Source organism: Musca domestica, unplaced genomic scaffold, assembly GCF_030504385.1.
Source record: "Musca domestica strain aabys unplaced genomic scaffold, Musca_domestica.polishedcontigs.V.1.1 139, whole genome shotgun sequence".
NCBI classification, from domain to species: Eukaryota; Metazoa; Arthropoda; class Insecta; order Diptera; family Muscidae; genus Musca; species Musca domestica.
The window spans coordinates 704,307-727,500 of NW_026712191.1; the positions used below are offsets into that span (position 1 = coordinate 704,307).

At 33.2% G+C, this 23,194-nt stretch overlaps 1 protein-coding gene and 1 long non-coding RNA gene across 4 annotated transcripts in view; one reads left to right on the forward strand and one right to left on the reverse strand.

Moving 5' to 3' along the window:
* Positions 1 to 9,212: 9,212 nt before the first annotated feature.
* On the reverse strand, positions 9,213 to 13,217 carry LOC131801031 (uncharacterized). The gene is made up of 2 exons (XR_009341676.1): positions 13,133 to 13,217; positions 9,213 to 9,544 (listed from the first exon to the last, which is right to left on the reverse strand). It is a non-coding gene; the product is annotated as an uncharacterized LOC131801031 (long non-coding RNA).
* Positions 13,218 to 14,220: 1,003 nt separating this feature from the next.
* LOC101895681 (YTH domain-containing family protein) overlaps positions 14,221 to 23,194 on the forward strand; it is a 121,208-nt gene continuing 112,234 nt past the window's right edge. Inside the window, exons 1-5 of one of the 3 annotated variants that reach the window (XM_059118978.1) lie at positions 14,223 to 14,380; positions 14,441 to 14,488; positions 14,602 to 14,623; positions 14,806 to 14,907; positions 14,980 to 15,102. In XM_059118978.1, coding sequence (XP_058974961.1) covers positions 14,465 to 14,488; positions 14,602 to 14,623; positions 14,806 to 14,907; positions 14,980 to 15,102 — 271 coding nt within the window. In that variant the 5' untranslated portion in view covers positions 14,223 to 14,380; positions 14,441 to 14,464. Of the gene's footprint in view, positions 14,381 to 14,424; positions 14,489 to 14,601; positions 14,624 to 14,805; positions 14,908 to 14,979; positions 15,103 to 23,194 lie in introns of all 3 variants that reach the window. The other 2 variants (XM_059118979.1, XM_059118977.1) reach the window with 2 other exon arrangements.

Sequence of the window (23,194 nt, forward strand, 5' to 3'; positions counted from 1 at the left end):
CATAACGTACATTTACGTTCTGCATTTTCAGTGTTAAATCTGGTTGCATTCAAATTGATAAGTCCACATCGTGCTTTAAAGATCCATGAAATTTGATCGCTAGTAAAAGAGTCAGTAAAGTACATTTCTCCCACTCTATACTCTAAATGTTTATAAATTCTATCTTGGCTTTGTTGTTTTAGCCTCAAGTTTTCCTGTAATATATATGTTTTTTCTTTACCAATAATGCATTTGCTAAATAATGTCCACTCATCATCATTTGCGGTATTTGGCCATTGAACGTTTAACCGATGAGCCATACTTTTAATATTTTCTACCCAGAATCCTTCTTTTTCTAGCAATATATTGGTTAATATTTTCGGTAACCGATGTTCTTGGTATTTGTACAGTACTTGATGTATATACTTTAGATTTAGTTTGAGTGTATATGAGTGACAATTTTCGACATTGGTCTCAAGCATAAGAGCGTGGTTAGGTGCAAAACTTGGTACTTTGAGAATTTTCTTTAAAAAGTAACGCTGCAACTTATCGACCTCGTCAAAATACGAATATCCCCATACTTGTGCAGCATAAGTTTGTACTGATCTACAAACAACCTCATAGACCTTCCATTTCATTTTCATATTTACATCTTTCTTCCCCAGGAAATCAATCCATGTAGAATTTATTGCCATCTTTGACTGTCTAGTTCGTTTCTCAATGTGTTTTGAAAATGAAAGTTTCGGGGTAAATGTAACTCCTAAGTATTTGTACTCATTTACATTTTTAATTTCATTTCCATTAAACTTCCATTTCTCATTTCTGCCCAGCCTTCCTCATTTTCTGAATATGAGTATTTCAGACTTGCTCATATTGACTTTCAGATTCCACTTTTCACAATAGCTTTCCAGGTTTGAGATCATTTGTTGTAGCGTGTTTATATCATCTGACAAAATCACAATATCATCTGCATAGAGCAAAAGCCTAATGTTTATATTGTGAATATCAATACCTCCTTCTAGATGTTCGTGTAGATCATTTATATAGAGCGAGAATAACAACGGCGACAGGAGGCAACCTTGTTTCACCCCTGAACTGGTTTCAAAGTAGTTCTTCACCTGTCCAAACCGCATACTCTGTGTTGTTGTATATACTTTCAATCAGTTTTAGAAATTTATTCGAAACACCAAGTCGAGCTAGTTTATATATTAAAGATTTTCTGATGACATTATCGAAAGCGGCTTTAAAGTCCACAAAGAAAGCATATACTTTCTTATTTTCTTTTTGTTTAATATTCACAATTGATGCCAGATTATATATATTATCCACCGTCGAATAGCCCTTTCGGAAACCTGCCTGGTATTCGCGAAGCACTTGATGATAGTCTACGCAATCATAGAGTCTCTGATTTAAAATTCCCATCATTATTTTAGCAATACTATTCATAAAAGCAATTCCTCGGTAGTTTGATGGTTCTGACATATCTCCTTTTTTGTGGATTGGGAAAATTATGGTTTTCTTAAAAGCATTATCAATACATCCTTTATTTAAAATTGCGTTATATCTCCTGATCAATTGTTTGTGAAAATCATCAGTTGCGTATATAACGTGTTCATATGAAATTCTATCCTCTCCTGGCGCTTTGTTTATTTTCAATTTTCTCAATATATCTTTAGCTCGCACATGGTTATTTCACTGTCTAGAATTGGATCAGTTATAAAATTTTGAGCATAGCTTATCTCAAGAGCTTGATGCGGGGGATTCAACAGACCTTCAAAGTAATTTTTAAAACTACTTTAGGATATTGACGTACTGATTTAATATCTTTGGTTCCTTATCGTTTTCACTGCTTTCCACCACTGTTTTGAGTCATTAACATTGTTTAGAGGGTATTAACGTGAAGAAAGAATAAAAAAACTAAAATATTAGTCTCACGTAAGGCCAGATTATGGAACAGTTGAATCTTATTTGAAATTATCAGTTCGCGGCAGTTCGGACAAACTCTACGATCGACAATATCGCGGTTTGTTTTGCTATAATACTAGTAAAAGATTGTCATCCTGAATTTTAAGTCGAATTAGCCTTAAGGGGAGTGTACATAATCATGTTTCCTGGTCGTGAACCAATGAAGAACAAAATTTAATTGTTAATATTTGAAATCTTCAGTGTTGTGAAATCAAGGTTCAATAAGATAGGTTGCTCAACTTCAAAGAAACTAGGTAAATGCAATACTGTACCGGAATCTTATAGTGTCAAATAGACTTTTAAATATGCAACAATTGCCTATTTTTTATGTGTTTTCTCCACAAAACTGAATCCAAGATTGAGGGATAAAATTGTTTCAGCCCAAGATAATACCCTTTGTTAGCTGTTACATCTAAATTTTGAAAGAATTTCGAATTATTTTGTTTTTTATTCAAAACAATACACACATATATACAGACTGTGTACATGTTTTGTAAAACTATAATTGTGTGAAATGTGTGAAGTCCACTCCGGTAATAATTGTTTAATACTGGTTTCCAACTGGACATAGCCCCCATATAACGGAACATTCGATTAGTACTTTTAAGTTCTTCCAATAAGCATATAATTAACCATTTAATATGACCGCCATATAACAAACAGTAACTCTTGACAGATTAACTGATTTTATATTAATTTTCCAAAAGAGTGAAAACAATTTGCATTTAATTTTCATATGGAAATTTGCCATACAAAAATAGTTGATACACGTTTTGATATAAGCCGCATATAACTTTAAGATCGAACTCATTACTATCTTATGCTATGTTTGCGTTAGAACTTTTGCAGGGTTAACCTACTTCAAGAGGATTTATTTGAAATATAAGTAATGGATATGACAATTTTAATCCAAATCCAGTGGGTTAACCGATTTATATGTAAACGTACTGTTAGTATTCTACAAACTTTCACTGAGAAATTAAAAAAACTGGTAAATAAATTACCTAAGTCTGTCTAGGCTGACTTTATTTTACTCTATTATACACCACTATGTATATTTACTCGAGCTACCCGTTATATATAAACGTCTATTAGGGGGAGTTACTTCACCAACATATAGAATTCATTTTATCTTTATTGAATTCCACTATATTATATAACGGTTGTATTCAGATGATAATTGAGACCTCTCGTACCAAATGTCGTTGCTATAGAGTGCATGTTATGACTTGGAAAAGAATTAAATCAAAATCGGACGAATCTTTTATATCGGGTTTTCACCAAATTTGACGTACTTGTTTATTTCTATCCAATTAGAGATGATATTACAAATTTTTCCCACAATAAAAAAAGGACAAAAAAACATATGTGAACTTAATCCAAATCTAATCCGATTTTAATTATGAATTGTTTGTATATGTATTTCTTAGCTGGTATTAATATTTTTTATCGAAAAATTTTAGACATAAAATCGGATGAATCTGATTGCCCAATTATATATATCGAGTTTTCCCAATTTTGACGTAATTGTTTCTTCTCTATAATTTTGGTTGATATTACATATTTTTTGCACCATAAACGTGAAATCGGATGAAGCTTGGATAGGAACTTTCTCTTTCGTCTTTGGGCCAAACAAACGATTTGTGGACATGTACTATGACAAATATTTTCTTCATTTGCCTATTCGTTTTCGGAATATAAGCGACCGATACAATTATATATTATTATTTGTTACAATTTTTAAGAAATATGCATATATTATTTGTGATCTCAATAAAAGCTTCTCCATTTCTGGATTCATCCAGTAGGAAGGAGATATTTACAATGCTGGTCCATTTTAGGATATTGTCAGCCCATGATGTTTATTTCCGTCCTCTGGATGGTTTTCCTATCGTTTCACCGATTACGGTTTGGAGCAGCTTGCATTTTCGGTTCCTCATTAGATGTCCAAGATATGAACTTTTTCTTCTCTTTATTGTTGTAATGAGTTCACGTTCTCGATTAACCCTTGTCAGAACTACTGAATTTGGTATCAAATGTGCCCACGGGATTTTTAGGATGCGTCGATAAACCCATGTTTCAAAAGATTCCAGTTTCTTTATGTCAACGGCTTATAGCGTCCATACTTCTGATGCAAATAGAATTTTTATTTCCATGTCATGGCATAAGCTGCACAAGACATTTTTGTATTTGCAAAATGTATCTCTCGCCATGTCTATTCTACATCGTAAATCAAAAATTGATGTTCGTGTATACGTAATAGGTAATCGTTTTGTTGTTGCAAAATGGTCAGGCTCTTTCCCTTTATTGTTAGTGAAGAACGATTGTAATGTTTACCATATTTATATAAAAATAATAATATTTTAATAAATAACACTGAAGAAATAGTGCACAGTGTCGAAAACAAAAATAAAATTGAATTTTAGCTGGTATCCAAAGGATACAAAACAAAAAAAAAAACAAGTAAAAAAGCTAAAAAAGCCTGGCCGAACTTTGAATACCCTCCACCATTTGGTACAAATTTAACAATTTTCAAAAAAATAAAATCCCTTAAAAATCTGCTAAAATCTTGAAAATAGCTAATGTAGCCGTATATTAGAGTCTATACGACGATGTGGACCTGCACAGACAATTTTCTGTGATAGGCTGTAGCGTCCATTATGAACTTCAAATGCAAAATGTGAAACAATTCCGGTAAATAATGCCGCTAAAATCTTCAAAATACCGAATATTGGGAGGTACCGTTATATGGGGGCTATACGAAGACGTGGACCTACATGGCCCATTCTCTGTTTTATACAATTCCGGTAAATAATGTCGCTGATTATTTACTACCACATTTAATTTCATTGCAGGAAATTTAATTTGTTATTAAGATGTTGTTTGATACAGGTTCCATATAGCAGATATTGTGAAGATTTTGCCAACATGTTTCAGCCAGTTTTGATCCTTAAAGATCGAAATAATAGAATATTTATTATTTATGTGAAGTATACCACCAATGTTTGCGTTGGATTAGATTTTGTTAATGCAGTCGTGGAAAGTACATTTTTGAGCAATAATTGTTCCTGGAACAATATGAATTATCTTTCTTAGAAGATGTAGGGGTTTGTTGTTTCCTGGTCGTGAACCAATGAGTGAACGAACTTTAGTTGTCAGTATTTGAAATCTTCAGTGTTGTGAAATCATGGTTCAATAAGAAATGTTGCTCAATTTCAAAGAAACTAGGAAAATGCAACGCTATACCGGAGTCTTATAGTGTCAACATGGTAGAAGGATATATGTAGATGCATCGACGTTGAGAAGGATTGATATGTCAAAAATTTTGAAATGTTTTCTCCAAATAAGTAGATTCTTATATGTTTTCTTATACGATGCAAACCGGAGGTTGTAATAATATGTATTTTTCAAAATTTTTTATAAATTTCAATAATTTTTCATTGAAGATTTTCAATTCCAAAATCAGCTGTGTCGATGCGACTACCTGTATTCTTCTTCCGAGTGTCAAATAGACTTTTAAATATGCAACAATTGGTATATTAGGAAAACCCACAAAACATGAAAGGAATATTGGGTTTTCTCCCCAAAACTGAATCCGATATTGTTTCATACCAAGATAATACATTTTGTTGGCCGCTAACATGGAAATTTCCCATTTCTGTTGTATCTAAATTTGAAAGAATTTCAAATTATTTTGTTTTTAAAACAATACACACACATATACAGACTGTGTATAATAATTCCCGGTAATAATAAGTCTGGCTAGGCTGACTTTATTTTACCATAATGGGGAGTTACTTCACCAACATATAGAATTAATTTTATCTTTATTATGATGATTGTGAGCTCTCGTATCAAATGTCGTTGCATACCAAATGTTATAGGGTGCATGTTATGACTTGGAAAAGAAAAATTGGACGAATCATTTATATCGGGTTTTCACCAAATTTGACGTCTTGCTTATTTCCATCCAATTTGGGATGATATTACATATTTTTCCCACAATAATAAAATCGCACGAAGAAATATATGGGAGCTTTATCCAAATGTATGGGAGCTTTATCCAAATATAATCCGATTTTAATTTTAAATTGTTTGTATAGGTATTTCTAAGCTGTTATTAATATTTTGTATTGAAATTCTTTTTATGAATTGCATATTACGACTATGGGGGACTTAAACATCAAATCGGATGAAACATATATATGGAATTCGTGGCTATATTTGAACCAATTTTTGTCAATTTTTTGCACAATAAACGTGAAATCGAAAGAAACTCGGATAGTCTTTGGACCAAACGAACGATTTGTGGACATGTACTTTGGCAAATATTTTCTTCTTTATTTGCATATTCGTTTTCCGAATATAAGCGACCAATACAATTATATATCATTATTCGTTACAATTTTCTATTTCTGGCTTCACTCAGTAGAAAGGAAAGATTTTCAATGCCGGTCCATTTTAGGATATTGTCAATCTATGATGTTTCTTTCCGTCCTCGTTTCACCCATTACGGTTTGGAGCAGCTTGTAAACATCAAATCGGATGAAACATATATATGGAAGTCGTGGCTATATCTGAACCGATTTTGGCCAATTTTGACGTTCACCAACATATAGAATTCATTTTATCTTTATTGATTTTCACTATATTATATAACGATGGTATATATCATCATCACAATCATCATTGTGACCTCTCGTACCAAATGTCGTTGCTATAGAGTGCATATTATGACTGGCAAGCAACTAAAATTTATTTTCGATCATGTATTTTTTCATTTTCACGTCTTTTAGATGGTATTATAGTGAAGAAAGAATATAAAAACTAAAATATTAATCTCATAAGTCACGTAAGGCCTGATTATGGAACAGTTGAATTTTATTTGAAATTATCAGTTTGCGGCAGTTTGGACAAGCATTATTTGCTATAATTGCGCGGTTTGTTTGCTATAATACTAGTAAAAGATTGTCATCCTGAATTTTAAGTCGAATTAGCCTTAAGGTGAGAGTACATAAGCAGCTTGGCATCATAGCCCAGCATTCTCTTTATGATATGTCACAAAATATGCCATGTGAAGACTTCAAGCTGTTTATTTACTCCCACATTTAATTTCATTGCAGGAAATTTAATTTATTATTAAGATGTTGTTTTACACAGGTTCCATATAGCAGATATTGTGTAGACTTTGCCAACATGTTTCAGCCAGTTTTGATCCTTAAAGATTGACTTAAAATAAAACATCATTTCAGAACTGAACAAGTACTAACAGCACCGAGAATGTTTCCTTAAGGTGAATGGGTTATAATCTCTATTTTTGTATGTTTAAGAATAAGAAAAGAGACATAGAAAATATAACTGTTTTTACGTGCATAGGAACCCCGAAATAATAGAATATTTATTATTTATGTGAAGTATACCACCAATGTTTGCGTTGGATTAGATTTTGTTAATGCAGTCGTGGAAAGTACATTTTTGAGCAATAATTGTTCCTGGATCTATATGGATTATCTTTCTTAGAAGATGTAGGGGTTTGTTGTTTCCTGGTCGTGAACTAATGAGTGAACGAACTTTAGTTGTCAGTATTTGAAATCTTCAGTGTTGTGAAATCATGGTTCAATAAGAAATGTCGTTCAACTTCAAAGAAACTAGGAAAATGCAACACTGTACACTGTACTGAAGGATATAGGTAGATGCATCGACGTTTGGGAGGATTGATATGTCAAAGTGTTTTCTCCAAAATAAGTAGATTTTTATATGTTTTCTTGTACGATGCCGACAGGAGGTTGTAATAATATGTATTTTTCAAAATTTTTTATAAAATGATTTTTCATTGAAGATTTTCAATTCCAAAATCGGTTTGACAGTTCATTGTCGCATCAGCTGTGTCGATGCGACTACCTGTATTCTTCTACCGAGTGTCAAATAGACTTTTAAATATGCAACAATTGCTATATTAGGAAAACCCACAAAACATGAATGGAATATTGGGGTTTCTCCACAGAACTGAATCCGATATTGTTTCATCCCAAGATAATACATTTTGTTGGCCGCTAACATGGAAAATTCCCATTTCTGTTGTATCTAAATTTGAAAAAAATTTCAAATTATTTTGTTTTTAAAACAATACACACACACATATACAGACTGTGTATATGTTTTGTAAAATTGTAGTTAGGAGTTAGAAATCGGTAATAATTCCCGGTAATAATAAGTCTGGCTAGGCTGACTTTATTTTACCATAATGGGGAGTTACTTCACCATATGTTGGTGGGGGGGTTGCTTGCAGCTTGCATTTTCGGTTCCTCATTAGATGTCCAAGATATGGCGTTTTTCTTCTTTTGAATGTTGTAATGAGTTCACGTTCTCGATTATCTTGTCAGAATTACTGAATTAGGTATCAAATAAATCCATGGGATTTTTAGGATGCGTCGATAAATCCACGTTTCAAAAAATTCCAGTTGTTTGTGTCAACGGCTTTTAGCGTCCATACTTCTGATGCGTACAGCAAGACCGACCAGACATAAAGCTGGAAATACATAAAGAGCATATATGGCTGGCTTAAGTCATCGGCTGGCTTCTACGTAGATGAACAAAGGAGTTTTAGGTTGACTTAGTTCGATTTTGGCCCTAGGCTCCTTTGTTCATTTCCGAAGAAGCCAGCCGATGACTTAAGCCAGCCAAATATGCTCTTTATGTATTTCCAGCTTAAGTTTTAACAAATCGAATTTTTATTTCCATGTCATGACATAAACTACATAAGACAGTCTTGGGGACATCTGCCTGAGTCTTAGATGTAGTTAAAGAGCAATACTAAAAGTTGTATCTTTTCGTCGTTTATTAACTTTATTTATTCCGAAGAAATTTCGTCTGGTCCACCAAATTTTATATTATGTAATAATTTTATTGCAGATCACCTCAGTTTTAGATATTGGTTTCCCTGAGAGTGGTTATTGGTCAGCCGAAATGTTGTTCGATCGGTTAATGTCAGTAAATATTTGTTTTATGTATTCACTCCATACTATTATTTTTTTCTTTTGTCTCAAAAACAGCTTTGTTGTTAATATATAATATTTTTGGTATTGATTTTAATATACTCCTGAGACTCCTTTAAGTCGTTTATGTAAATTGAAATCGTCATGACGTTCAATTTCCTGACATTGATTGTTTAAGCGCTCAATTTTTGCGGTTCATATTGCCGATTAAATGTCTCTTTTAAGCCCAAAGTATGTTTCGTAATTTGTATGTCTATGATTAGTTTGAGTATGTCGTTTGCCATCCATTCTTTATTTTTAGGTTTTTTGTAGCAATATGTTTTAATGTATTTTTTATAGAACTCCATATGTTCTCTACTTTCTCCCTGTTTAATTCACGATTTAAATCTTGCTTGACAGCTGTGCATGTATTTTGGTAATCAAGTTTCTCCACAGCAAATTGCCTTCGCCCAAGCGTTTTCATTGATGTTCTGCAACATATATTCGCTAATAAAGGATTATGAACGGATGGCACGTCAGCTCCTGGATAAGTGGATGTTTTCCTCTATTTTATTTCTTTCGATGTTGCCTTTCCATCTTGTGGAGATTTCCAAGTACACAGTCTTCTGTTGGGATGACAGAAAAATATATTTGTTATTTTCAATTTATATTCTTGGCAGAATTGAATTAATCTGTCTCCCCTTTCATTTCGATCCCCAGGTCCGTATTTTCCCGTTACACTAGGTACAGCGTCTTCTCCAACCTTTGCATTTAAGTCACCTTGCATAATATTTATCTCATGTGATTTTGTAGTTTTCAAAAAATATGTGAATTCGTAATAGAATGCTTCTATTTTTTTCATCATTTTTATCTGCTGTTGGCGAGTATGCTTGTATCGTGCAATCATATGTTTACAATTATTTCAAAATAATTTATTTGACAACATCTCATGGTCAAAATGTTTTATTTATAAATCCACTGTACATACACAAATCAAAGATGGAAACCTGCTTTCTTTGTGGTGAATTTTTTTATCGAACGTTCCCACGCCTCACATTCCCACCCCTGCCGACCGAGGGGGCGACCTCCCTTTACGAAGGGATCGCGTACACATCATGATCCGCATCATAATGGGAATATAGTAGGAAATTGAAAACCAGCTACAGAATCTAAGTTCATCAGCTAGTTTGTCAACTTCTAAACTCATACCAAAATCTACATTACAGTACACAGAATTAAAGTCAACACACATTTTACTAAGAGGTTCGCCCATTGAATAATTCGTGCGGTGAAAATCAGTATATAATAATTGGTAGTATCTACTAGATCTAAACGGAACATAATTCTAATAGATGAGATTAGTAAATCTGAAGGTATATTACCATTTAATATTTTTAGAACAAACATGGAGTTCAACATAATACGTCTGCTTTTAAGTGTAGGCAATCTAATTAATATTAGCCTGCTAGCATAAGAAGGCAAAACAAAATCACTATTCCAATGTAAACCCCGTAAGGCAAATAGCAGAAATTGTTTTTGCACGGATTCTATTTTATCTGAGTATATTGCATATTGAGGATCCAATACAACAGAACCGTATTCCAATATAGGTCTAACAAGAGACGTAAATAACTGTTTTGTTATATATGGATCAGAAAATTCTTTGGCCGTTTAACAAAACCTAAAACATCATTTGCTTTATTTGCCATTGTTATTACATGGCTATTAAAATTTAATTTTGGATCCATCAAGAGGCCTAGATCGACAAATGAATCTACAGTTGATAATGAATGACCGTCAATATTATATTGTAATATCAGAGAAGAAGATCTGAGTAATTTATGGAATTAGGTAAATCGTTGATAAAAAAAAGAAAGAGGACCAGTCCAAGGTGACTTCTTTGCGGAACACCCGATGGATGTCCTTCAAACAAAACTAGTTGTGATCTATCTTGTAAGTAAGATGATATCCATTTGACTTAGTTTGTGTTGAAACCCATATAATTTAATTTATATATTAGGAGTTCATGGTTAACCCTATCAAAAGCTTTACTAAAATCAGTATAAATTCTATCAGTTTGTTTACGCTGAACAAATCCTTTTATTACTGTTGACGTAAATTGTATAAGATTTGTTGTAGTTGAAAGACCACTACGAAAACCATGCTGATATGGACTCAATATAGATTGAATTTTCTGTGAAATTACTGCAGTAATTAATTTTTCGAACAATTTTGGAATGGCACTTAATTTTGCAATTCCTCTATAATTTGACACATTAGTAAGACTACCAGACTTATGTAAAGGTATAATATAAGATTTTTTCCAGAAAGTAGGTGACCAAATTTAAGTGAATAATTAAATAATATAGTTAACGGAAGTGCTAATGTTTCTGAACAATATTTAAGAATTATATTAGGTACGCCATCCGGTCCTGGACATTTAATCGATTTTAAACAACGCAGACTATTGTACACATCCTGACGTTGTAGAAAGCCATACAAATTTGATCAGCCTGTGATAACTTATAAGGATACGAATCTTTAATTTGGCAAGATGTACTGGAATAGGTTGTGGCAAAAAAAATCTGCGAAACATTCAGCAATATCTGTGCCTGTGACAAATTCTTTATTGTTATATTTCAATACTGGCGGCTTTGAGGAAACTTTTCGTTTTAGATTAAAAAAATCATAAAAAGATTTAGGATTGGATTTAAAATTATTTTTAATCTTGTCTAGGAAAAGATTATACAATCTACGAGACTCTAAAGTATATTTAAATCTAGCAACAGAGTAATTAGTGTAGTCTATTGTTAAGCCTGATTTTTTATATTTACGAAAAAGCTTATTTTTAGAATTCTTTAAACGTGATAACTCAGGGGTTATCCATGGATATTTATTTGAATTTTTAACTCTAGTGGTTGGAACACATTCCAGTTTAAATCTATTTAAAATATCATAAAATTTATCAATTACATATTCTAAATCTTTATGGCTGTTACACAGGCACACAGAAGCCCAATTTACGGAGGAAATGAGGGTATTAAGTTTTCGAAAATTAGTTTTTTTGTTGTTGCAAAATGGTCAGGCTTTATCCCTTTATTGTTTTTTTTTTTTTTTTTTATAAAAACAACGTTTGTTTATTAGTGGAGAACGATGGTAATGTTTACCAGGGGGTAAGGCAGGGAATACCTAGGTTTCGGAAAGAGCCACCAATCCTCATCAGTTCCCTTGTTTTTTGTCTGGGATATTCTCCCCAGAAGTTATTTTAAAAATAACTTCTATGACAAAAAACATTTTTTACCCAAGTGACGAAATCGTAAGCTCAATAGAAGAGGAACCAAAGAATTAAATAAAACTAAAATTCTTTTGGAAAGTCTTCTAAATCTTTACCAGGGGGTAAGGCAGGGCATAAGTGCGGTTGAAAGATTTCCCGAACAAACAAGCCAACACTGTTCAATTATTTTTTTTTTTTTTGTAATTAAGGACAGTTTTAAATGAGTCGCACTGACGTTCTTCAATTACATCGCTGTGAGTCATGGAGTCAAATCAAGAATTTTGCCGTGGGAATGTTTCACACTATTTATTTGATAAAGATTTAAGTCACACAAACTATTTATAACATCAAATGTATACGTGGTACTGTTCATTTCGGATGGCAAAGGAATAAAAGCTTCAGAATCTGGCATTGGAAGCCACCTAATGGAAGGCATATTAAAATCACCAAGGATCAGAATGCGATAGGAATCTTTCATTTTTTCAGTGATTAAATTTATTGCTAATAAATGCTAATTATAAATGTCAAGTGAAGATGTAGGGGGAATATAAGAGCAAGTTACAAACAATTTAGATTTGCCAAATTCAATGGAAACACCAACAAATTCTATATCAAGAAAATCATTACGATCAATTAAATTAGTGGTATATTTGGTATCAACTGCAATAAGGACGCCACCACCTTTTTTACAAACACTATCTTTTCTTGATGTTTCATGTTTTGAACATAAAATTTCACTATTTAGTATATATATTTTTAACCAAGTTTCGGAGAAATCCAATACATTATAATTGAAACCAATACTATCAGTATATAAACTGGATAATTTTGTATTAAGCCCCCCTTACATTCAGACAGCAAATAAAAAAAAATCATTTAGTTTGATATGGTAAATTACAGGAAATGCAGAGGTGGGAATGCTTATTTGAAATTACTTTACCTTCTGAATTTTACCATGGTTTGTTTATTAGAGAGGTAAGATGGTAATGTTTAAAAAGACCAAGGCAGGAAAATGTCAAAAGAATTTTAATTTAATTCTTTGGTTTCTCCATGGTAGAATTAAGAAGGTAAAGTCATGTAATCGTATGTTTACAGTGGTAAAATTAAGAAGGTAACGTCATTTTAAATAAGCATTTCCATCTTTGAATTTTCTGTAACATACCTTGTCAAATTCTACTGTATGAAAACAGGTTTCCATCTCTGATTAGTGTGTATACAGTGGATTTGTAAATGTAACTTTGACAATGAGATGTTGTCAAATGAATAATTTAAAAAAAAAATGTAATCATGTATTTGCATGTTTTTACCTTGATAATTCGATTATGCTCCCTATCTTACCCCCAGGTAAACATTACCATCATTCTCCACTAATAAAAAACTTTTTTTATAAAAACAACAATAGTGGTATTAAGTCTAACTATTTTGCAACAAATACTTTGTTACAGTACTTGCAAGAACTACTAGTTTTGCAATTTTTTTCGATATCACAAAGAGAAAATCGGTTATCGCAGTAAAAACTTTTACATTCTTGCAAATCTGGAACAGACCAAAAATAATCAGTATATTCCGCAAAAAAAGGCCAACACTGTTCTATGGACATAGCACCGTCAACGAATGGACAAATCAACTTACATGGCAACGGACAGAACCAACCAACATGGTTATGCTATTTCGTTCAGGTAAACGAGTGCAAACCAAATGGAGATATGAAATAAATATTATTTTTATAAAAACAACGTTTATTTATTATTTTATAATTACCGTTGTAGAGAATATCTCCAGATAAAAGTCAAGGGAACTGATGAGGATTGGTATCTCTTTCCCAAACCAGCTGAGAGTTGTACTAAATTTGAATTGTTCCCCCTCCAAGTTGTACTGTGGTTTGCAGCATGTGGAATTTGCATAAGTGGATTACTTTTTATGTACTGGAACAAAGTTATAATACAGTAATTGAATTACATGCCATGACAGCACTTTAAATACACATTCTGTCCGATGTGGCATTACGTTTTACTCTTAACAAACGGTCTGGCAATACTTAAATGTGTGACAAAAAGCAAAATGGTTGTTCTTTATGGTGGAGGCATATAATATAAAGAAATATAATTGAAAAATACCATATATACGGTTATTGTGAATATTAGAAGATATATGCAATTTACAATAATAATTGTTTGTGTTGGTAAAAGTAAGGTAATTACAATTCGGACGCATCTACATTGCTAATCATAGTTTTTTCAACTTACAGAAAAGTTCACTAATTTTACATCAAATGTCATCAGGCGTGTCAGATCAGGTATTTTTTATTTCGTTGTGTATTTGGTATAGTGTAATGGCGTATGAGGACAATTTGATTTATATTAAACATGCTGAAGACTCCTTAAATTTTTATATTTTATGTTATTTCAGATGAAAGTTCCCGGAAATACAGGTAATCAAAAATAATTAAAGTTTTTCTTTAAATTTTCTTTTGTTGACGTGCATCCATTCCGAAACTCCCCGTTTCCGCTCCGAATAAAACGCCGCAAGATACATACAATCAAAATCATTTGTTTCTTTCATGGTTTTCAACTTATGCATTAATGTGTTTCGTATCAATTTTTATATGTGCAGCGAAAAGTGTTGACGATCGAAGTGTACCATGGAGCCAACGTGAAGAAGAATCATCTGCATATGAAAATCTTGCATCCCCGACAAACGAAGATAGCTCTTCAGGTATTTTTACTTTACTAATTCATGAATTACAATGTGTAGGGGAATAACATCGATTTGTCTGACATTTTTTAGTTTCCAATCAGAGTTCTTCAATGAAGTTTCAATATCCACCATTCAATGCAAAAGAGGCTCAACCTTCCCAGAATAACTATAAATCTCGCAAATCTTCGGCTCCCTCTTCATCTTCTAACTACGGTAAGTATAAATTAAGACTCCTTGTGAAACGCACTTTCTTTCAATTTCTAAGGATTATAGCTCCAGTTGGCGGAAAATTCTAAGATTTTTAGATAGTAGGTCGTGTTTTGGCACCCTATATATCGGGATATATGGACCCACTTCCCAAAAATGTTTTGTTGTTATAATCGGTATACAAAAACCAACCTGTAGCGACATTTTGAAGTTTTTATTTCGATTATCGGCATAGAAATAGCAAAGTAAATAGGGGTATAGGGGGCAACTTTGAAATCTCTTTACCTCGGCAACTATAGATTTCCCCGATATCGCTGTGATTAGGATAACACGATCTACCTTCGGTAAAAATTTCTGAATTTTCCGCCAGCTGGAGCTATACACAATTAGTAAAATACTGGGTGAGGGATTGTAATTCGGCTTTACTTTGATTTTAAAAATAGAGATTTCCAGATGTGTAAAGTGTAGAAAAAATGTATAAAATACAACATTTTATGGGCAAAATGTATAATTTGAACTTACTCACAAAAGACAATTAACAATGTTACTATACCCTAAAAATTATGATTGCAAAAACAAAAATACACAAAATATCTTAAACTTAATGGAAAATTCTTCCATATTTTACTCAAATTTTGTAATTGCTGTATTGCAACTTAACTAGAGATTTGACATAACCACCTATTAATTCTTTGAATAAATAAAAAAATAATGGAGAAGTGACATTGACTTTAAAAAAGTGGTGCATTTGTTATCAATATAAAAAAGGGCACACAAGAAGCAATGAAAGAAAGTGCACAACGTTCTCTGCACGACTTGTGCACCAGATCGTTTTTCTATTCGTTTTTCGACTCTATGATGAAATAACTCAATTCATCATACTAGATTGATTTGAGCAAACAAAAAGCATTTATTTTTAACTTAAATCTCTCTTTGAACAAGGAAACCCAATGAGAGAATTGGGATATGACAAAAAATTAACTACGAAGTTTAAAATGCAAAATAAACTTTTTTTTTGAAATTATAAATTTTCTCATTAACAATTAGAATCACGAATGAATACTCAACATACCAGAAATATGTTAGATTATAGTACAGCCTTAGAATTATATTGAGAAAATAGTTTGACTTAATTTGATTTAATGTTAGTGTCAAATTCGATATGACGTTTTGTGATTCAATTTCTTTTCTTGTTATACAATAGGCACACACTTTGTATAAAATTTCAAAGCAGGGCAATATAAACATATTTTTGCCTAATAATAGAAAAAACACTTATAATTTACAAAACGCGATGATGCGGAAACTTTTTTGTGGTAAGGAACAGACCATGATTATGTCCCGTCGAAAACGCAATAGAATACAAAATGAATAAGCAGTAACAAATTCAATATTTTAAACGGCAAGATAAAACGTTCTAACTGTTCAAAAAATGTAAATGTGTACAAGTTAAATAATAAAAGTTTTGTGTTTTTTTTTATTTATTCAGTAGTGAGCAGCGATGGCTGGCTCCTATTTGTTAATTTTGTCAAATTACGACTAAAGTATTATTTTACTTTTAATAGTGAGCAGCGATGACTTGCGATCGCAGAGAGGTTGTTAGTTTTTCGTTTTCATAATGTGTTGCCCACCAAACTGCGTCTGGCAATGCAGTTGGCATTTTTGTACTTACTAAACCTCCATGTGTTAACTCCTCCCTCGTTTAAATGGAGGACGTCCTTGTCGGTGTTTGGTCTTTTGACGGTTCTGGTAGGTTTTAATGAAAACATAACATATAACCAAGAATGCTATTATAACAATTCCGCATATTACAGTCCAATTTATGAACTGTTTCTCCATTTCGTCAACATATTGCAGGTTCTGTATATTTAATGGAGCAAGTTGAGTTTAGGGGCTATGCTCAGATCGTTATGAAATTTTTACCACAGGTAGGTATTTTTAACCTGATTACGGCAAAGTAATTTTTTGTGGGGGAAATACCCGGTTACCCGGTTATTCGACCCGAAAGTTCACACACAATATTCGGTTTTTATCCGGTTCTACTGAACCGATAACTACAAAATGGAGATCATTTGAAAGCTTATGAAAATACCTATCCAACAAGGGGTCACATGATGAACTAGAACCGGTTCTAGAGTAATGCAAGAAAAATTATATTTTTCACTAGTACTTTTTAAAAACCCATAAAAACTCAAAATGGACCCATTATAGGGTATTAAAATCTGCCTACCTTATAACAGCCAACACTATTACCTTTCTAAAATGGTGTCATACGTGTTGATATCTTTTGTAGTTCCGAAGATATTAGTAATAGAAATCATTAAATTGCAATTTTTTCTCCAGTCAAATGTATCTAACCTCTATAGCATTTTGAAACAGACGGCCTTCGGCCGTGTCCATAGTTTTTCTAAACACTGTAATTTTGGTAGGTAGCCGGCCTTCGGCCGGGGCTTGAGATTTTCTCCTCTAAGATATGTCCAACACCGGCTATGTGATCCATAATTTTTCTAAACATTATAGTTGTTGAGATTTTCTCCTCTGTGGTATGTTCAACACCGGCTACGCGATCCAAAGTTTTTGTAAACGTTGTAAATTTTGAAAGTAGCCGGTCTTCGGCCGGGGCTTGAGATTTTTTCTCCTGAGGTATGTCCAACACCGGCTACGCGATCCATAGTTTTTCTAAACATTAAAGTTGTTGTAAGTCGCCGGCCTTCGGCGACTACGATCCAAAGTTTTTGTAAACATTGTAAATTTTGTAAGTAGCCGGCCTTCGGCCGGGGATTGGGATTTTCTCCTCTAAGATATGTCCAACGACGGCTACGCGATCCATAATATTTCTAAACATTAAAGTTGTTGTAAGTCGAAGGCCTTCGGCCGGGGCTTGCGATTTTCTCCTCTGTGGTATATCCAACACCGGCTACGCGATCCAAAGTTTTTGTAAACATTGAAAATTTTGTAAGTAGCCGGCCTTCGGCCGGGGCTTGAGATTTTTTCTCCTGAGGTATGTCCAACACCGGCTACGCGATCCATAGTTTTTCTAAATATTATAATTTTTGTAAGTAGTTGGAATTCGACTTTAAAGACAATATCTTCGGAACTACAAAGCTATAAGAGATAAATATTAGTGGGTGAAAACTCAATTTCATGATTTGCATGACTAATATCTTCGGAAATATAAGAGATATCAATACCAATAGCACCTTTTTGGAAAGGCCAGAGTGTAGGCTACAATGTAGTATGCAGTTTTTAATACCCCATAATGGGTCCATTTTTGAGTTTTTATGGGTTTTTCAAAAAGTACTGGTAAAAAATATCAATTTTCTCGCATTTCTCTAGAACCGGTTCTAGTAACCTCATCATGTGACAACTTGTTGGATAGGTATTTTCATAAGATTTCAAGTGATCAAGTTATCGGTTCAGTAGAACCGGATAAAAACCGAATATTGTATCTGAACTTTCGGGTCCAATGACCGAGTAACCGGGTATTTCCCCCACAAAAAAATTACCTTGCTGTAATCAGGTTAAAATGATATACACGTCGTAAAAATTTCAGGTCAATCCGAGCATAGCCCCTAAACTCAACTTAAGCCTATTTAATCTCTGCAAATATGGCGAACTAAAAATTTCTTCATGGCCTGTTATGTTAACGAGTGTTGACACGGCCGGTTCTGGAAATTTTCTAACATAACTTCTTATGTTACGGTATATGGAGTTATTGATCATCACCTCATTTTCAAATGTAATGAGGAAAGTCCCGATTAGTAGTTGGCCATTGATGGTAACCCTTCTGTCGTTAATGATGATGATGCCGTCATCAATAATCGATAACGATTCGAGATGGCTGGGACGTGTGGTATAATGTGCGATACCCCCTGAGTGGAGTTGTTGAGCGCAAGTTGTGGTGTTTTGTACAGTTTTTTACTATTTCGGGAAATCAAAGATTCATATAGATTTTCTGTGTTCATGTGTTCCGGTTTTGTGTTCCTTACTAAATTATTTACAGCGTCTGTTAATTCGTTTATTTTTTCCTGCGTCCTTGTATTTATTGTTATTTGCCTATGCTCTGACTCAATGAGCTCTTTATGGGTAAATTTTATATTTTGAAAGTCGTCATAATCTGGAGTGCCGGGTACAACCTTTAGCGCGGTCCCTAGAAAATTTAGGCTTCTATCATACCTGTGATGAATGTTTACCGTTTCTAAGAGAGTCTTTATGTGTCGTATGTCAGAGTTCAGTATCTGTTTCATATGTGACCTAGGAAAATGAATTCTCATGTCTTCTGTTTCTTTTATAATCGATGAGTACATAGATAAGTTAGCTGAGTGTTTAAGGTAATTTTTGCCGATATCGATACTGCGAGAAGTAGCGTTGTCGATGAGAAGTAGTTGTGTCGTTGACGATGTTTACTTCGTTGTTGGTGTTGATAATGATGCTGTTAAAAACGTTGATGTGGATTCTTAACCGGGCGGTTTAGTGGGAGTTGGGCGCCAGTTAAATAATAAAAATTTTGTGTTTATTTTATTTTTATTTATTCAGTAGTGAGCAGCGATGGCTGGCTCCTATTTGTTAATTTTGTCAAATTACGACTAAAGTATTATTTTACTTTTAATAGTGAGCAGCGATGGCTGGCTCTTGTCTAGATGACTTGCGATCGTAGAGTGGTTGTTAGTTTTTCGTTCTCATAATGTGTTGCCCACCAAACTGCAACATCTACATTTTGCATCAAACTGCAAGCTCAGCGTCTGGCAATGCAATTGGCATTTTTGTACTTACTAAACCTCTATGTGTTAACTTACACACACAGCAAATGAACGATTGAAAATACGATCTTGTCGCATGAGCACTTATTGGGTTCTCAAAAAACAAACGTTCGCGAAAAATCGATTCCAAGACGCACGCTGTTTTAACGTTGGTGAGCTTTTCGTTCATTGCTTATGTGAGAGATTGTAAATGCTTGTAGGCCCATCGCAACTTTATCGCTCGCGATAAATTGAAAACAATCAAATTCTCTTTGTGAGTATATGTGGGAATGATCGTATTTTAATCGTTCTCCACACCCTGGTCTCTTGCATATAAAATTTAAATGTGATGCTGCATTGAGGGTACCCTCTATTATTTAAGCCAACATATCATGCAACGCAACCTTCTTAAATGTAACTATAATCTTTTTTCTACAATTAATATAACACACATAATTGATGTCCCAGCTGGTTATAGGAATGTTTAGAATGATCTAAATGCAAAACATCAGGCAATCCTCCTACGAGGATATAAGGCCGGATCATCCATTTACGCATTTCATTATCTTCTCTCTCAATCGCAACAAATATTGTAGCAGTAGAAGCCTTAATCCGCTGAACATTATCATTGTCAGCCACGGGGATTTGAAAAAGGTGAATTTTTTCAAATATGTTTTGTCCTATATTATATATATAGAATATTTTTCATGCATGTTTCGACTTTTCCTGACAATGACATTGAGCGTCTGAATCTATGTGTACCAATATCAATACGATCCATCAAGATTCCTGGATTTAGCTAGTTGCTGTGATTCTAATAGATAGATTGTCATGATCAATAATTTTATACGAAATTTAAAAAAGTTATGAAAGGATGCGCTAACAATCAAATGATAGATACAAGTATTGTGTCCGAAAATGAGGTTAAAAGTGCACAAACATTTAACTTGGATGCATATTACTATGTATCTGTAAAAACGAACTTTATAATATCAAATTAACTTGATGGAAAACGAAAATAAAATTTTTAAATGTTATACAATAGAGAATACTCATTAAGGATGCTTAAACTTTCCCTTAGTTTGGAAAACCATGAAGTGAGTGGTATACATATCAATTTCGAGTTAAATCTTATAATTGATCAAACACAATAAATGTGCATATAGAAAACATACATTTAATTAATTGTGATATCACGGCTAACCCGAATAAATTTTGGGTTTGTCTGGTTACTTTTCCTGCAGCAACTTCTCTCTGAGAGAGTAAGGTAGTTATATTTTATTTTGCAAGAAAATTGTGAAAAGTAAACAGACGCAATCCCTGCGAAAACTTACAAGCAATCAGCTGATTAGTCAAAACAAAACGTTTTGTTCGTCTTATACAGAGATTAATCATGCAGAAATCAAAAATAAGCCGAAGAAAAAAAATACCCTTGCGATTTCCAAAATTAAGGTGTTTTTAACTTTCTTGTCCAAATATTAATCACAGAAAGGAGAAGAAGAAGAGTTGCAAGTGATTGCAAGAAGAAATTGTCCAGCAAGAGTTCGCAAACTTTCAGTGAAAAACTGTCAAAATTGTTACCTCAAATCGCTCTAATATGCGGAACTTTTATGTTAACAGACTTCCAGTAACAAATTGCAACAATTTTACAAATTTTTTTATAACCCGATACACTTTTTGTTTGTAAACGCGCTATCTCTTTTAAAAATATACAGAACAGTACAAAACTCGCTTGGCTCAACACATTTTCACCCTTTTTTACATTAATACAAGCACTACTGTATATTATTTATTATAAATTATAATTGCTATGTATGTCTGTATGTATATAAATGCATCCGCAATCCCTTTTGATTCTGATTTTGTGGTTTTTAAATAAAAAAATAAAACAGGTTCAAGAATTTTGTATTTTCTTCGGGAGCATAATCAAACAACTACTAACACGAGAAGATGCCACTTACAGCAGACCAGGACAAAAGCTGGATCATGCCAAAATTAGTCCGGCATTTCTGATGTCATTAGAGGGATAATCGTAGCCACAATTAAATTCACTGTTAGCCTAGTACAATTGTATAGGTGTGGTGGATAAATGTTTCTTAATAAAAAAATAGGAACACCAACTGTGAGTACTAACTAATGTGATGGAAAGCCTGGCAGATCCAAATAATTTAGGAATTCTGTTAATAGAATCAACATCAATGTTTTTGGTAGCAAGTAATGGGCATTCACATAACAACTGACAAAAAAAATTAATGCATGCATCTAATTTATCTTCTGGTGTTGATCTAGGAATAACAGGCAGCATTTTTTCGAGAATCTCCAGTTTATAAGACTAATGCTCTTTTAAGAGTGCCGAGTTGTTTCTCAAATCTTGCAAGGTACGATCTAGAGCTTCCAAAGACATTTTATGGGGTACTGTCACTCATCCCAAATAATGATTTTTTTATTAGTAGTATCCTATCTAATTGTGGTTGTCATCCGTTTATGTACGCGGACGACATTCATTCATTTTTTAATTGACAATCAAGCTTTCAATTAGAGAATAGCATAAATACAACATTAGGTTATATTTCACGTTAGTTGAGTAACAATAGTCTAGTAGTAAATGTTTCTAAGACAAAAGCAATGATATTTGGCCCACCTAGTCGACTGAATAGCAGTATTAAGATATAGGTTAATGGTGTAGCAGAGGATTTTGTTGTCTGTATAAATTGTTTGGGTGTTGTCCTTGATGCTAAGCTTGATTTTTCTTTGCATATTGATGCATTGTACCTCAAAGTTATAATATGGTCCGAAAATAACACTCAACTGATTTCTATTTGCCCTTTTTTGTAAAAGGAAATCTTGCCTTTTCTATGTCATTCTCGATAATTTCCTATTGTATTGAAGTGATTTCTGGCACAACACATGAGCATTTTATGAAAATAGAAAAACTTTTTAACATCATTGTAAGATATGTTTTTAATAATCTAAACTTATTCTAAAATTTTATGCCATTTCTGACATTTTTTTGCTTTCATTCAATAAAATTAAAAAAAATGTAAAAATTATGGCGTTTGACTTTGTTGCAGTTTTTTTTTATCTCACCCTGTATAAAGAATACATACATAAAGACACCATACATGAAGACCTCGAACTTAGAATTAGACACAAAACCCACAATGTCATTAATGAACATAATAAAAAGCAGACGGCCAAGCACAGACCGTTGTGGGACACCACTCCGAACAGCACTAACATCAGAAAACCCCTGTACACAACAAACAGATATTCCACTGAAATACGACGGTATCAATCTACATGAAGAAAGAGAGAAACCAAATTTTTCTCTCAGCTTACAGAGCAGAAGTGTATGATTC